At 29.4% G+C, this 17,992-nt stretch overlaps 1 protein-coding gene across 2 annotated transcripts in view; it reads left to right on the top strand.

Moving 5' to 3' along the window:
- The window catches only part of LOC129000855 (uncharacterized), a 253,328-nt gene that overhangs the window by 159,131 nt on the left and 76,205 nt on the right, over positions 1-17,992 (top strand). For both annotated transcript variants that reach the window (XM_054427905.1, XM_054427904.1), the window contains 2 exons: positions 8,143-8,173; positions 14,631-15,025. In XM_054427905.1, coding sequence (XP_054283880.1) covers positions 8,143-8,173; positions 14,631-15,025 — 426 coding nt within the window. The remainder of the gene's footprint in view (positions 1-8,142; positions 8,174-14,630; positions 15,026-17,992) is intronic.

Raw genomic sequence — 17,992 nt, 5'->3', positions numbered from 1 at the left:
TTTGAAGAAATAAATTATAAAAATAATAAATGTAAATTATATAGTTCTATTAAAAATGATATAAAACAACTTAATAAAAGAGAAAGAATTTAATAAATTGGAAAAAAAGTAATATACCTATAAATTGTAATAATTCAACTATAAATATTACATATTAATTATATTTTGATCATTTTCTTTAAAACTATCTTTAACATATTTTAAAACTATATGTAAAAATGGCATAATACAAAAATTAAATGTTAAGTGATAAACATAATATTGGTTGTACTTAAAAAGATAAACTAAATGTTTATTTGATATTTTTGTTTTATATAAATATAATTTTTGATCATTTTTACTATTTATTAATTCTTTTGGTATAATTATTATTTCCATTTATTAAAAATATTTTTTAATAAATTCTTTAATTTTAGTTCTATATGGTTTTAAATTTATATCTTCTTTATTCTGATATATATTATAATTTTTATATCTAAATAAAAATATTTTACCATAAGTCATATTTGGATATAAATATATTATTTGGTTATCATTTATATTTAAAACTTCTTTTGGTATAATTAATGCATGTGGTTGATCGCTCATTTAGTAATATTTTTATGTCCCCAAGGTAATGTATCTACTCTATTTTCACATACAAATCTTTTATTATCTTTATTACTTAAAGCTAATTTGTTAATTCTCACTGTGTATAATTCATGTTTAAAACTTAAAATACATGTCATCTCTCTATATTGTTCCACATCATCAAACAAACATTTCTTAAAATTATTTATATTAATTGACTTATTTACAACACTTTTCTTGATTCCTTTACATTTAACTGGATTTTTCTTATCAAACTCATAACTGTATAGCTTTGATCTTAATCCACAATATTCTTCTAAAATTTCACTATTTAATTCATCTTTAAATTTTCCAATTACTTTTTTATTCTTTTCATTAAAACATTCATGATCTTTCTTATAATCACTTGTATCGAAATCATTTATATTTTCTTTAATAATTTTATAAGGATCTTTCTTTAATACCACAAAGTAACTATCAGTGTCCATATATAATAGTTTTACATTTGGATCAAATTTCTTCAACTTTTCATAATAAAATTCATACATCAATAGCTTTGATAATTCTAAAACTGAAAATCCTATATAAATTGGTTTATCAAATTTTACTTTTTCTTTAATCATGTGAGAAGCAATACAATCGGTATCAAATATCTTAAATGTTTTAAAGTTTGGTTTTTTAGCTAGTTTTAATGAATATTCTTCATTACCTAATTTTATATCACATCTATTTCTAACATTTTCCATTCCCTTGCCAAATACGGAATTATTCATTAATTTGAAGAAGTCTTTTTCAAAATCTGACTTTGATTGAGCTCTTAATTTTGTATTCAATTGAATATATTTTTTCATATAATTGTCTTGATCAAATGCAATCACTCTATTGACTCTTTTTAATTTTAATCCTTTTTTTAAGTAATATTTTAAGTTTCTTGAATGAACCACATAGTCTTTTTTATTAAATAATGTAGTACAAAGCTTATTATTATAATGTTCAGGAGCTAATGGTAAATCCTTGTGATTATCATGTAATTCCTTTGGATATTCTAAATCAACATCTAAAATATAACCATAATCAGCATTTTCATCTAATTCTAAAATTGTTTCTATCCATTCATCTGTTGTATATACATGGGGATTCATCCACTTTATATTTTTATAAGGTAATTTTTGACTTAAGGCCCATCCATATAAATTGTTCGCATCTACATATAACATATAATTTTCAGGTTTATTAGGATCATAATTTTTGGTATATTTGTTATTTGCTTTACAATACCTTGTAACACATTGAGAAATTCCACCTCTTATACCTTTTTCAATCATCAAATACATATCATAATCGCTTATCAATTCTAATTCTATTTTTGTTAATTTTAATATAGAGTCCCATGCTAATGATGGTGATGTTAAATAATGTGCAGGATCTAATTGATAGTTCTTTAAACAAACTGATCTAAAATTTTCAAATATATCTGCTAATAGCATCACATCTTGAATATTGTATAAATCAGAATAATTTCCTAATGTTTTAACTTTTAATTTGTTCCAAACTTTTAGATAATGTTTGTAGTCTTCATCACTTATATTTTCATCAGTTAAAGAACTATAAAACTGTGCTTTATCTAATATTTTATCATAATTTAATTTTTCAATATCATCTATAAATTCATAGGGAAATATACCCTTAGAAGATAGTATTTTAAAGGTTTCATTATCCTTTTTAATTAAATCAATATTTTTTATAAATTTAGTCAAGTGTTTAAATTCCTTTAGATTTTTAGCTAATTTGTCAATTGATAAGCCCATAAATCTAAATGTATCTACAAATGAGAATTTTACAAATTTTCTAGGTTTATCATCTTCAAATTCATAACCATATCCTGAATTAACTGAATAATTTATATATTTTTCATCAGTATTTGCTATTAAATCAATTTTACCATATTTTTTAGCTAATTCTTTGATAAACAAATGTGTATCATAGTTTGAACTATTATGACAAAACACAGGTATATTTTGTGGAAATTTTAGATTTAAATTACAACTTGAATGTGCTGCACCTCTAAATTTTCCTGTTAAATGACAGTGATCTCTTACCTTTCGTCTTGTGTCATTATCAAAACCAATAGTTTCACAAATATGACAAACACTTGCTTTATGATATTCAATTTCTTCATTTTTAGTTAAACTCATAGGCTTTTTGTTTTTCGAATTATATTTTTTAGCTATATACTTTGAAATCTCATCTAAGTATTCAAATAATTTATTTGGTACATTTTTCAACTCTTCATCTGTTTTTGCTCTATAGCAAATTGGTTTATATATTTTATTAGTCACTCTAGAAACTAAATAAATTGTGAATCCATAAGGTATATGTTTCTGAATTTTATTTGTATATGAGTTATTTGGATTATTTTCACAAGTATTAATCTTTTTCAGAATGCTTTCAAAATCCATATAAATTACAAAAGGATGTTCAAGTTTTTTATAATAATTTTCAAATTTAACAGTTTTACCAGGAAATGGCATAATTGGTCGACAAGGTTCAAGAGATTTACAAATTATTAAATGTTCACTTAAATCTTTGTTTTTGTAAAAATGTGTTAAACATCTTCTACAAATGAATTTCTTATGTCTATTATTTTTTGTTAATTGAGTAGAAACAAATTTACTTAAATCTGTTATCAAAACATAATGTGAATTATTATCATTTTTTATATACAATAGATCAATATCTAATCTCGCATTGTAATTTTCAGATATTTGTAATGGAACAATCTTTTTATCTTCATCAAATCTGTATACATTAATTGACATGGATAGATAATTATATTTAGAATCAAATGATCTTTTTTCAAATGATTTTATATCTTTTAAACTCATTGGATAATCAAATTCTTTAAAAATTTCATCATTCATGTAATTTTTATATTGTTTTACTCTATGTGGATGATCAAACTTTTTATCTTCATATTTATCAATAGCACATCTAATTGCATAAATAAAACAATATTCATCTTTATTTTTGAAATTCATACAACACTTTTTATTTTTTATTTCAATTGGTAATTCAACATATGAACCACCATTTAATGAATTATGTTTACTTAGTTTTAAATTTAAATCTAAACCTCTTTTTAATGACCAACCAGATCCTTTTGATGGTTGATTTAAATTTTCTCTTAATATTAATTTTTTAAATTGATCATCAATAAATTCATCAGTGTTTAATATATCTGAACTTCTTAAAGGATAATACATTTGGGTTTTTTGACTATCACCATTTACTAATTGTCTTTCATATTCACAAGATAATGATAACTGACCTCTTTTATTTTTAAATTCTTGTTTTTCAATCAATTTTTTAATTTCATTTCTTTGTGATTCTAAATATTCAGATATATCTAAATCATCATTTGAATTTGTTAAATAATACTCTTGAAAATAACCTTTTAATGATGGCACTTCCTGAATATTTATTACATTTTCCTTTGGAATTGGTTTATTTTTTAAATGATCAGTTAATAATCTAATCAATTCTTTTCTAGTTTTATCTTTTATTTTAATACCATTTTTAATTGATAGATTTTGAATAAATTGTAATGATCTATATTTTAGATTATTAGGATTTTGTTTGATATTATTTAATTTTTTAATTAGTTCATCTCTATTTAAATTGTCAACATTTCTAACAGATAATTTGTTAGCAATTTCTTTTAATTTTTCACTGTTAAATAGTGAATAATTTGTTGGATCATATGACTTCTTTAATTCTTTTAATTGATCTAAATTATCGTTTTGATAATCAACTATTTTATTTTGTTTACACCAAAGTTTTAAGTTATTAACTTCAGTTTCATATTTAGTTTTATTTTCAAAATGTTTCTTTGAATTATAATGTCTATTATAATTTTTAGATAATATATTCTTATTACAATAAGGGCATAATATATTTTTATTTGTACGCTCCATTTATTAGGGGAAAAATTTGCACGATTTATTAAGAATAATTTTATTTGAAAATAATTGTTGTTGTAAAATATGAATATTAAGATAAATATTTATGTGTTAATTGAAAAATTATAAAGTATTTTAAATAAAACTTAAACTTTTTTAAAACCAGTAATTTTTTAAATAATACTTTCAAAAATTAATATTATTTTTATGAATTTTCTAATTTATTTATGTTTTTATTATGAATTTTAGTTTGTAAATGTTTTTGAAGATTAAGCCATTTTAAATCTCTACCACATTCACAATGGGTTGTGACTCTCATCATTTTTCTAACACATTCAATACAAATTGCAAATTTTTTATCTTTACTATAATAATGTTTATGAAAATTTTCCATATCTTTTGTTTCCTTACAATTCAAACATACTTTTTCACTTTTTTCTTCTACTGTAATATTATCATATAACTTTTTTCTATAAATTAAATCACATTCTTTACAATATGAAAGTAATCCATCTTTATATTTTTTATTTTTATAAAAATTATTAATATTTTTTAATTGTTTACGCTTTGAACATTCCTTCTCCATTTATATAGTATAAAATTTTACAAATTAGTTTTCTTCAATTCGTAATCATAAAAACTACCAAGTATATCTTCATTATTCAAGGCTTTAATACTATATGTAACAGGATTTGTATTATTAATTCTGGAAACAACGAATATTTCTCTTGACCAATTGTGTTTATATTTATTTGAAAAAGATGATTTTTGTTTCCTATTCTAACTCGATCATTTATTTTAAATTTAGATTTTGTAATTATTTTTGGTGGGATATATTTAAAAACTGTATCTAATAAATCATTTTCATTTTCTTTATTTACATCAATTGGTTTCATTTTAATTGTTGAATGATATGAATTATTATATTCTTTAACTATTTTTTGAAGAATATCAATCCATCTAAAATTTTTATTAATTTCAAATAGAACTTTCATTTTTTAATTTTGAGTCCTGTTATATCTTTCAATAATACTTGATTTTTCTTCATTTTCTGTATGATACAATTTAATATTATACTTTTTTTAAACTCCATTAAATTCTTTATTTATAAATTCTCGTCCTTTATCTGTATGTAATAAGTTTGGTGATTTATGACCAATTTTTATTGCATCTTTTATAATTTGTTCAAATGCTATAGATACACATTTTGCATCTTTTTTCTTTAAAGGTTTTGACCAAACATATTTAAAAAATGTATCAATAACATTCAACATATATTTATAACCATCATTTTCTTTTTCATAATTTTTCATAATGATTAAATCAGCTGCCCCATAAATCATCAATACCTAATGTAACTATCTTTCTTTTTGGAATTTTTTTTCTTATTAGAGCATGAATTTCTTTAGCTTCAATTATTTGATCTTTTTTATTTAATTCCTTTTTTATTATTGGTTTAATTTCCTTTTTAATTATTTTACTTTTATTTGTTTTACATATTGAACACTTCGTAGCAATTCTAAACAAACCATTCTTCATTTCAACAATTTCTGGATTAATATTTTTAGTTTTCTTCTTACATTTATGACACTGAATAAGTTCTTCCATTTAGATATAAACATTTTATATATAAATGGATATATGTTATAGATGTTATAATTTTAATAACTTTACAATTATTAAAAATTGTATAGGATGTAATATATGTAAAAGAATTATTTCTGAAAAAAAGATTAATAGACGAATGAATAAGAACAAACCTCTTATAAATATTTTAAGAGAATTTAATCATTTTCAACCATATCGTACACAACAATTAATCAATGAAATCTATACATTATGTATTTTAGACAATAGTTTTTAAATAACACCTAAAAATATAAAATTATTCTTAAAACAAAGAAATTATACAAACTGGATATTTTACTATCAATTCTTAAACAAAATATTCAATATTGATTTTGAATTAAATTTTGAAGATAAAAGAAATATTACAGTAATTTTTAATGCATATTTCAGTTTTACAAAAAGAAATATATCATTTAAGAAACTATTACCAATGATTTTTAAACTTTTAGAATTGAATTTTTATATAAAACCAGAATTTGATGATATTTTTTTAAATTCTTAAAACATCTATCAACTTTAAATGATCCATGCATAATATATCAACATAATGGTTTTTCTGATAACATAAGTGATACATCAGATATTATTAAAAAAAATAGAATTTTAAATATCACACAACAGTTCTAACAAACTGTTGTGTGATATTTAAAATTCTTTTCATATATTTCAATTATTAACTGTTTAAAATTTTTATAATTATTTTTGTAATAAATGGATCTATTAGAAGAGATTAATAATATTGGAGAATGTAAATTCAAAGAATATAAACCAATAAAAAGTTTAGAATATAATACAAAATATAAAATTAAAGATAAATACGGACCAACAATTATTGTTGAATTAGAAAAATGTAAAGTTCATTTACCTCATAGATTTATTAATATATTTGATGAAAAAACAATTAAAGAATTAAATAAAAAAGATTTAAACTTAATTATTACTGAAATTAAAACATTCAAAGATAAAGAAACTGTTTTAGTTAAATTTGTATAAAAACTACTCATTAAATTTTAAAATTTTACTTGTTTTTAAAAACATTTTGTTTTGTAGTCAATTTTATGGAAAATATAGACATATTCATGAAAATTTCGTCAAAATTGTATACTTTTTCTAGAAAAATATAAAACTGTTAGAAATTGACCTAAAAGGGTAAAAAATAGAACATATTGTATAAAAGAATAGGAAAATTCATTTAATTTTTGAGTGGCTCCGTTTGTGGCCCAGAAGTGACATGAATATATCTACTTATATATATATATATATATATATATATAAATATATATATGGCCGTTAGCGCGATAACTCGAGCAAAAATGATCCGATTTTGATGAAATTTGGTACAAACGTGTAAACCTACGTTTATTCGAACGAGTTCGCGATCCAGCATAATCGGACCATGGGAACGGGGGTTTATGGGGGGTTTTATGGGGTAAAAATGGGTTTTTCCTATTTTTGAACCTAAAAACAAAAAATTTTGCGATTTCTTTCCAAACCGTTTTGTAGAGCTTAAAAAAAGAAATAATTTAGTATATTGAAGCGCTGTTGTATGCCTAACGGTCACGGAGAAAATTCAAAAATAGTGTAATTAAAAATTCCCATGTTATTCTTATGGAGAAAATGAAAATTGTTGTAGTTTACTTTTTTATGGGTATATATTGATAAAATTTGGCAAATTTATTTATTTCATCCTATACTATTGACGTATGGTCAAAAAAAACTTTTTACCTTCCCCGTAGCAGCAAACCTAAGCACTCGTTAAATCTAATGTTATTTAAATAGGGAATAATATGTCTTATTTATGGAAATATTTTAGTAAAAATGTAATCAGACGAGTTGAAATTCGCTTAGTCTGCAGGTTTGCTGCGGCGGGGGTATTTTATATTTTTTTAATTTTTTTTAGGACAAGCAGTCATTTTTGTACACAGGTATAACGAAATTTGTTTTGTGGTGTTTACAGTTTTACTCATAATAGATCTTTTTTCAGGAGCTTATAATAGAAGGATGCCCACTGAAAGGTAAGCGCTCTTTAAATAATTAAAATATTGATCACACTTTGTTATGAATAAGAGCACTAGAAAATTAGTGGCATATACAGGGTGTTCAAAAAAGGTGGGGACATAATTTACGTATTTGATTCCTTGGGTCAAAATAAAGAGAAAATCAAGAATAACATTTTTCCCAAAACCTATTCGTTAACCAGATATCAACCATTTTGTATTTTTTACATAATCAATTTGATTTTTAGATTTTTTTCAACCGATCATTAAGAAACTTGGTATTTTATTTATTTTATTTTATTTATTACATGCACGGCAAACACCATTTTCAAGAGTGTTGAGTTGACATTGATAAGAACAGGTAACTTAATGTGATGTAAAATAGATATAGAGGTGAGCAATAATTAGTATTAAGGTGAAATACGATATACAACACTGTTTTGTTAATTAAATATACAGAGATTTTACATTTAACAGCTACACAGGCATGTTGCATTAAAACAATATAAATAGACAATTTAAAACAACAAAAGCAAATGTAAATAGACTATTAACAACAAAAAATACATAATAAACCATTTACAAGAAGACAATATAGACCGTTTACAACAAAAACAAAATAAATAGACCATTTAACAGCATAATAGAATGAAAAACAGATGAATGACACTATTAACAAGACTGATACTACATGTAGTTTCTTCTGAGTACGGCACTCGTTTCTGACTTGAAGGAGGAGGGACACAGCGGTCAAAGAAGAGTTAGTTGTTGACGTCACCGCAGATGCTATTCCCTGTGCGCATCAGGCGAGGTACTGGCTGTGCTGAATGTGGGGGAGTAGGGATATTGTTGATGTCTGGAATGACGAGGGATGTGGAAGTCAATCTTACCCAGCAGCTCAGGACAGTCAAATGAACCACTTACTATCTTGTAGAGGAATACTGCGTCCATAAACCCTCTTCGAAGAAGCAACGGCGGGAGGCCAAGAAGCTGACCAATCTCGTTGATTTCAACTTCCGGGTATCGAAGGCCCATCTTGACTTTAATCAATCTAAGAAAACTGGTTTGGACTTTTTATAGTTAATTAATCAATCCCAGTAAGGGGACCACACAGTTGAGTTGTATTCCAGAATTTAGTGAACGAGAGTCATGTAGAGAGTTTTAATGGTGGTTAGAGAAAAGGGTCCTCTTGTTGCTCTGAAGATTTAACCGAACACGGAATAGGCCTTGGAGCATATGCAAGATATGTGAGCGCCAGGGTGAAGGTTGGGTGAGAAGAGTACCCCCAAGACGCGGACCTATTTGGCAGACTGCAGAACTTGAAGACCAATATGGTAATTGGAACTGCATTATTACACACTTTTTCTCATTCAGGTCCATAGAGTTGATTTGGCACCAATGAATAACATTGTTAAGGTTTCTCTGAAGGCGAGCATTGTCATCCTTTGAGGAAATCTCACAGAAGAGTTTCAGGTCAGCTGCAAAGAGTCATTTATGAAGATGTTAAATAAAAAAGGGCCAAGCAGAGACCCTTGAGGGACGCCCGAAGTGACACTAATCGGATATAATGAGGCCAACGAGTGCCTTACCATCAAGGAGCGATTGGTCAGATATAATTTGATGAAATTGAGAAGTGCACCGGTCACACCGTAGGCCTCCAACTTGCCAAGCAGATGTTTATGACTTACTCTGTCATAAGCCTTCGAGTAATCAAGATAAATGCAGTCAACATGTAGTCCTTACCCAAATGCCAAAACCATGTGGTCTTTAAAGAGAATTAGATTGATCGAAGTGGATCTCATAGTGGAAGTCGACAGCAATGGTAACTTTTCTTAGTCAGTTTGAAAGGATTGCAGACTATTGCGTAGTATGACTGGAATCCTAAGCGAAATCTTTGACAAAAAGTTAACGCCTCCGGTGGGATTCAGAATTCTCGATTCCCCACCCCTCCTCCGGTGACCACTACCCTCAGGCCATAAATCAGGGGATTAACCCAAACAAAGATCTGGGCCATTGTCCGTCTCCCGACTGGAATCAGCCGACTTCGCATTGATAGTGTAGGTGCCCAAGTGAGCTTAATGAGTATAAAACCACTCTAATGGATACAACAGAGTGTTCTACGTTCCTTGGTAAAAGTCGAATCGAAACTGATATAAACCGCTTCCTGTCAGTAAAAGATTTGACACAACACAACCATTCGTTGAAGACTGTAGTAAAGAGGTGATTTTTGAAGGTGGAATTCTTAATATACAAGAGTTGTCAAAATTAAGGCTATGTAGTAAATCTGTATAAATAAAGTTACATTTTTGTTTGTACATTGCGTAGAAACGTGCAGTATTTAGTTATTTTTACGTTTCATAGCCTAAGAAAGCCGAAATGAGTTTTATCTCAATTTCTGTCTGTATGTTTGTCTGTCGCTCTGTCATTCTGTATTTACCGCCAAAATGTTAAAACTAGAGTACAGATCAAGATTCCAATATTTTTTTCAGTATTCACTGGATTAACGTGAGTGTCCTTGGCTTTTAAAATATGGCCTCGCTACTTTGGAAATAAAATAAGGAACCCTCAATCACCCAATTTTGTGTGACTTTTGTCAAGTTTTCTCCTTTTCGTTCAAGATTCAAAATGGCGGATTCAAGAAATCTTTGAACATCTGCCATTTTGACAGGATCAACCTTAAGTAATAAAGTGCGGTTTGCGGCATTGTATTCTACTAAAAAAGACCTTTAATTTGATGTGCATATTGACCTATGCTTCCATTTAAGATTTTCTTCCGACTCCTTGTGGGACGTCCCCCTGAAGAGTTATTGGATCACTGAATATGTGTTAAAATAGTTTTATGCCCTGTAACTTTGTACCAAGTATTGAAGCTCAATCTGCATTATATTTTAAAATATTGAGCCGTACCCAGACTTTTCAATCGCCCTTTATAGATACTCGTATATCAATCATTTGTTTGGCGAATACGACATCTATGAAATATCGAACAGCTGTTTGGATAAAGTATTTCTTTCTAGCTGTCACTGATATGTTTACATTAATTGTTGTTTACAAATACCGCAACCATTCCCGATCACGTATTGTAAGCAAATCAAAACCAAGTGAGATTAAAAACGTCTTGCCTTACATAACGGATTTAATTAATCGCAAGTGTAACATTTATTCTTGAGTTTTAATAACCGGTAAAAAGACCGTGAATCAGTGTTGTATACGAATGGGAAACTTGCATTTTTTTAATCTTCGTCGCCAATAGCTTACAAACAAGGTTTCCACTCATTGACGGCGTTCAAGGACAGTTGGGTAAAGTGTAAAGTAAAAAAATCACAACTGCAGTGGGTGATCGCGGATGTCGCTGCGATCATGGAAGATCTTTCCGATTTCGCTGTGATCGTAACAGAGGTTTAACACAGATGTAGCTAAACTCGCTGCCCTCGGAGCCCTTTTGACGGACCTGCACCAACCTTCACAAAAACCATCCAATAATGCTCAATAATGCCTGAAAATTTCATTACAATCTGGCAAGCGGTTTCAGAGTCCATAAAGGACAAACACACAAATAAACATACATACATACATTGAATTTTTATAGATAGGTAACGTTATCCTTGGAATTATTATACAGGGTGGTAAAAAAGTCCCAGGACAGTTAAATATTTTATTAAATAATGCAGATAGAGCTACAATACTTGGTACAAAGTTACAGGACATAAAACTCTATTTTAACACATATTCAGTGATCCAATAACTTCAGGGGGACGGCCCACAAGGAGTCAGAAGAAAATCTTAAATGGAAGCATAGGTCAATATGCACATCAAATTAAAGGTATGTTTTAGTAGAATACAATGCCGCAAACCGCACTTCAAAAGGTTGATCCTGCGTAAAATGACAGTTGTTTAAAGATTCATTTAATTTACATTGCTATTATACGCTTACTCCTCGGGGCTCAGCCCTAGGAATCGGAAGAAAATTGTTAACGTAAGCATAGGTCGATATGCACATCAAATTAAAGGTCTTTACTAGTAGATTACGATGCCGTAAATTCAAGCTCAAAAGAATGCCTGAGTAAAAAATGGCAGTCGTTAAAAGCTTCAAAATGGCGGATTCAAGAAATCTTTGAACATCTGCCATTTTGACAGGATCAACCTTTTGAAGTGCGGTTTGCGGCATTGTAATCTACTAAAAAATAAATTTAATTTGATTTGCATATTGACCTATGCTTCCATTTAAGATTTTCTTTCGACTCCTTGTGGGCCGTCCCCCTGAAGAGCTATTGGATCACTGAATATGTGTTAAAATAGATGTGTATGCCCTGTAGCTTTGTACAAAGTAATGTTGCTCTATCTGCATTATTTTTTAAAATATTTTAATGTCCTGGGACTTTTTTACCACCCTGTATAGTAGTGCATTGCAGAATTAACTGGCAAAAACGTATTCTAAATGTTAACATTGCGTACTGGCTTGATGATAGATCACGATCAGCTGTATTGAAGTAAACAAAAATCAGCAGTATATGGCTTCTAATGCTATTCTTGTGGAGAAAATTTTACGTTTTATCTCGTTTTCTGGTAACTTTATGGGAATTCTGCTATTTTTCCCGAGTCCCTGGAGTAAGGAAATTTAATTTCAGACCTCTCCCACTTTTCTGCAACTTACCAGACGTCCACAATTTTCTAGTAAAAATTTTGTCTTACAGAATTATACAGGGTGTCCATAAAAAACGTTTCAGGACTTTAAGAAATGAATCCTCATACTAAAAGGAAGAAAAAAGTAAATGTGAAGGTATGTCCGAAATAGTTATTTGTGTAAACTAGTGGGGAAAGTGGCACTTTGCTGCACACGAGAGCAATGTTTACGCACGAGCCGCAGGCGAGTGTGGAATGATCTCGAGTGCAGCAGGCCTTTTGCACTCGTGTTACACATTATATTTTTCCTACAGTCACTATAAAGCATATAAATAATTAGTCTTTTAAACACTATATAACACGTTTTTTAGGTTCAGCTGGAAACACAAATAGGTACCCTAGAGAAAGTAGTACCCGGTCCGTATCACTCCGCTATTTTTCCTCGGCAAGAAATGTGCTCCACGTTTTGAGAATATAGTTCCGTATGTTTTTGTAATTTGAAGTGGTTTCCGCGCCTAAAAAATGCTTTAAAGGTATTTTTTGTTTATTAAGATGGTAGGAATGTTTTAAAAACGTTTGAAAGAAAAGTCTAGAAAGTGCAGAAATACCGAAACTATATAAACACGAAATGACAGGTTATATCGTAGTTATAATAGTCAATCAGCTGCTCATAGTATTTTTATCCTTATGTGTTGCCAACCTATTTCCAAGCGTACACGGATTACGTGCATAATAGAACCACGCTGTTTTGTGTTGTTTCGTTGGAATCCTGATGTGCGGCAAAGTATAAACCGTACGACAAAGTATAAACCGTACGGCAAAGTATAAATATGCAGCAATTAGCAGCATTCTGTACTATAAACAGTACAAGGAAGCACACTTTGTCGGGTGACTGTAGGAAAATGCATATTCACCCAGTTATCCGCCATTTTGTTTTTTATACAAAAATATTTTTATCTGTGAAGTTTTTCATTCGATGATTATGAAATTTAGTAACCATGTTAACGTACACAAGACCTATTACAGAAAAAATAATCAAGTTGTTCCGACTGTAAATTTTAATATGGCGGCCGTTTGATTTTTTATAACTTAAATAATTCGAAAACGGCAAATTTTATGAAAACAAAGTCAGGAATACTTTTCTTAGCATTTTCTATTCCCTATCAAACGATACCAAGATAAAAAGATCGGACTAAAGATAACTGAAATATAGGCCTAACGTTTTTTGTGTAAAAATAAGGCAAAGTTTGTTGGGGAACCCTTTGGCCTTGTCTTACAGCTAAAAAACCTTTAATTTCAGTTGTCTTTCGTCCGACCTTTTTGATCTTGGTATCGTTTGATAGGGAATTAAAAATTCTAAAAAGTATTATTGACATTTGTTTCATAAAATTAGCCGTTTTTGAGTTATTTAAGCTATAAAAATTCAAACGGCCGCCATTTTAAAATTTACAATCGGAACAACTTTATTAATTTTTCTATAATAGGTCTTGTGTATGTTGACATGGTAACCGAATTTCTTAATCATCAGATGAAAAAAATATTATTTTTTTCACAGATAAAAATATTTTTGTACAAAAACAAAATGGCGGATAACAGGGTAAATATGCATTTTCGGACATACCTTCACATGAACTTTTTTCTTCCTTTTTGTATGAGGATTCATTCCCAAAGTTCTGAAACGTTTTTTATGGACACCCTGTATATAAGGATGCTTCTTGTTATGTATGTGTGTAATATTTGCATTACGTTAACTCTATTTCCACTTCGAACAAAAAACAGTCTTACAATCTTTGAGACTTAACACCGATTGTTGACTCTTTTTCAGTACCTAACGGTTATCATGCTGTTTCAGCTGCTGATATATACGTAGAAGAAAACAAGTTAGCAGTACAGAAAGATAAACTAGTCGCCAGATACATCAGTGAGCAAAATGGCTATAATATATATTGCTATAAAAGTGAAGGAAAGGAACATATATTGGTCATAAAGCAAAAAACCCGATTTATAATATCTATTAAAGGATTAGATTGTTCGTATTCTAAGGATGTGAATTCCATTTTTCTTTTCGAACATCGAGACGTGAATCTGATGATGGTAGGGGCAACCTTACCGGTGTCCCCTCAAAACGGCAGACGTTTGAAACTGGAACATCCTTGGTGTGTCTACAAAGTCCATTTGGGTGTGCGATCCAACGACATCGTACCGGCATTCTATGACAAACCCGCAGAGAATGTGAAATGGATTGAGGTAAATAAAACTCAATTATTTTAGTTTTTTTGGGAAGAAAAGATACACATAACTTAGTTAAGTTTTGTATTAACTTACAATCCTATTCGTGCTGAAGTGGATATAAACTGTTGGAGGTTGAAATGTGATCTGTTAGACCATAGTAAAAGCATAGATTAAAAGAAGTAGACAGATCTAAAGTGACATCTCCGTTGCGAGGCACGGGTACGGCAGCCAGTATTTACATAAAAATAACCTAGAATCTGTACACGCATTGAAACAGCTTAATTTGTACTAGTATACATGTTGCTCGAATTCGAGCAATTGCAAAGTATTACAGGAGTTATTTTAAAACGAATAACAGTCATACTTACCATTAATTTAAAAGAGTCAACTAAAGATTACCGGTGTGTAGCTCAGACCATTTTTGTCTTCATTATTGATAAACCTAAATCATTCCTGCCGGTTTTCTCCTTCTCAAAATGCCTCGCTGTACAGGCAACACAGGTCATTGATAGAGGGCCAATTGAGAACGAAAAGTCGTTTTGGGGTACTGTTAGGGCGCATTTGTAACTTATAGTTGAGATTGTCCAGGGTCAGGTGCCGACTCTATGTTTCGTTGTCGTCATGTCGGAGCCATTTAAAAGAAAAAAAACAACAATTTTACAAATTATAGCTAAAGAAAACAACGATAAATGCACAAATTTAAGTTACAATAATGCTAACACGATCCGTCATAGCGACACAAAAAAACGATAAATACACAAATTTAAGATACAACCATATATTAACACGATCCGTCTTGGGGGTTATGTTTATACAAACTCAAATAGTAAATAAGCAATGCGTTTCATTGAATTTAAAAATAAATAACAGCAATTAAATTATACAGCTGATCAAAATGTAAACAATTATGTTCTTCATAAGGATAACGTGGGAACTTTCAAAGCCACTGGGGCAGAGCCCAAGGGATTTTTTTCAAAAATGTAAGGCCAGTTTGCAAATCTACGCGACACGCTAAGAGACGTCAATGGATAAAATCGGTTAAGAAATGGCGGAGGAGTTCAACCGACAAAGTTTCATGTAGCGTATTAATTATATAGACTAGTGTACATGTTGCTCGAATTCGAGCAATTAGAATTTGCAAACCAATAACAATCATACTAAGCTGTCCACATTTCAACAAAAACACACCTACCTTCCCTGTAGCAGCAAACCTAGGTACTCATATTAAAATTAACTTATTGTTATTTATGTAGGAAACAATGACCATTTTCAGGGAATATGTTTGTAGAAATTAAGCCAGGTAAATGGAAATATTGGTTTGCTGCGGATGCACAGTTTTAATAACAACAGCAATGATTGTAGAATCTGAATTATTACTTATATCCATGAGTTTATCTAGCAATTATTTCCTGTAAAATATTGTTGTAAATGTAAAATAGCAGCTAAAAAATATTGGACAGACTCGGTCAACAAATGACGTAACTGAAAGAATCCCATACTAATGACATTAACATATAGTTTGACAGTAGTTCCATTTAATCAATGTTAAATGTTTACATTCGGGCGAGTGGCATATTTTATTTATGTTTATGATCCATACAGTTCCTGTTCTAATAATCATGCAGTATTTAATATATTTGGACCAGCTGTGTGGAATTTTGAAATCAAAATTAATTTGACAGTTAGTTCTGATTGTTTACATTTTTAAATTTTGTGGGTTTGTTCTTTGTTACCATGGATACCATAAATAAATATTTCACTTTTAATTTCTGACAACAGCTGGAGTTTCATAACAAATTTTGTTTCCCATGTTAATCTTATGGATAAATAGGAAACTTTAAAGGGCCCCAGGGCCTCACTCTCTAATTATTTACCTAAAAAGAAAGTTTCCTGCACAACTTCACGTTACGCTCTTTACAATGACACCAAAAACATGTCAATCGGTTCAGTAGTTTCGGAGGAGTAATTGTCACAAAAATCCTGCTTGCGTATTAAATAAGTACGAGAGCACGCCCCGTGGTCGAAAAATCGACCAAAAGTATGTATTGTACAAACTTCTCTATTTTCATCCCACACTGTAAATAAAACATGTGATTGGAATGTCTTCCATTTGTTTTGACTTTCTGTTTATATTGTGTTGTTATTTTGTCATCTGCTATGGTGACCCATAAGACCCATGTTAATTTTTTAAAATTTCAAATTCATTTTTTGTGCTTATTTTTGAGCCTATTTTAATTTATAAAGGGATTCTGCACACCTACAGGAAAATAGCTTTCTAACGGTATGCGTAGATTTACCCCACGATGCACACGAGCTGAGAAAAAAGGTTTTAAAGAAACATGCTTGCCTATTACTTATTTACAGGATATTTGTTATAATTAATATAATATCAACAAAGAAAATAATTGTAAAATTAATGACGTAAAAATACTAAAAACATAATGACAAGTAAAATAACTAAGAATTGAACACGCAATAATTTTTTCCTACAGTTACCTAACAATGTACATGTTCTCTCACTGATTTGAGAAATCAAAGTGGCCAATTCGCTCATCAGTGAATTACTTTGTCTCAATCCAGATTTGCAACGTGAAGGCACGAAATAGTGAGCGCGTAACATGCAGACAACGTCGTATGCGCGCGAAATACGTTGGCAGCACTGGCTGTAAATCAGCTGGTCAGCTGTTGTACTGTTGTATTTGTCACTTCACGTTAAATGTTATATTAAAAGTTCACTTCTGTGTAAAAATAGGTTATGTTTCTTCACCAATTTATTTGTTTTATGGTAACTGTAGGAAAAGTATAATGTGCAACTCGAGTTCAAAGTACAATTGCCTCACTCGAGAAACCATTTCTCACTCGCCTACGGCTCGTTTTTCTCTCAGGATTTCTCTCGAGTGAGTCAATTGCTCACTTTTCTCACTGGTTGCACAAATATATTAATAGGCAAGCGTGTTTCTTTAAAACCTTTTTGCTCAGCTC

This window comes from Macrosteles quadrilineatus, unplaced genomic scaffold, assembly GCF_028750875.1.
Source record: "Macrosteles quadrilineatus isolate MER2022 unplaced genomic scaffold, UCM_ALF_1.0 Scaffold_8__2_contigs__length_117827958, whole genome shotgun sequence".
NCBI lineage: Eukaryota > Metazoa > Arthropoda > Insecta > Hemiptera > Cicadellidae > Macrosteles > Macrosteles quadrilineatus.
The sequence above is the reverse complement of the archived record's forward strand: the minus strand, read 5'-3'. Positions and strand labels throughout refer to the sequence as shown.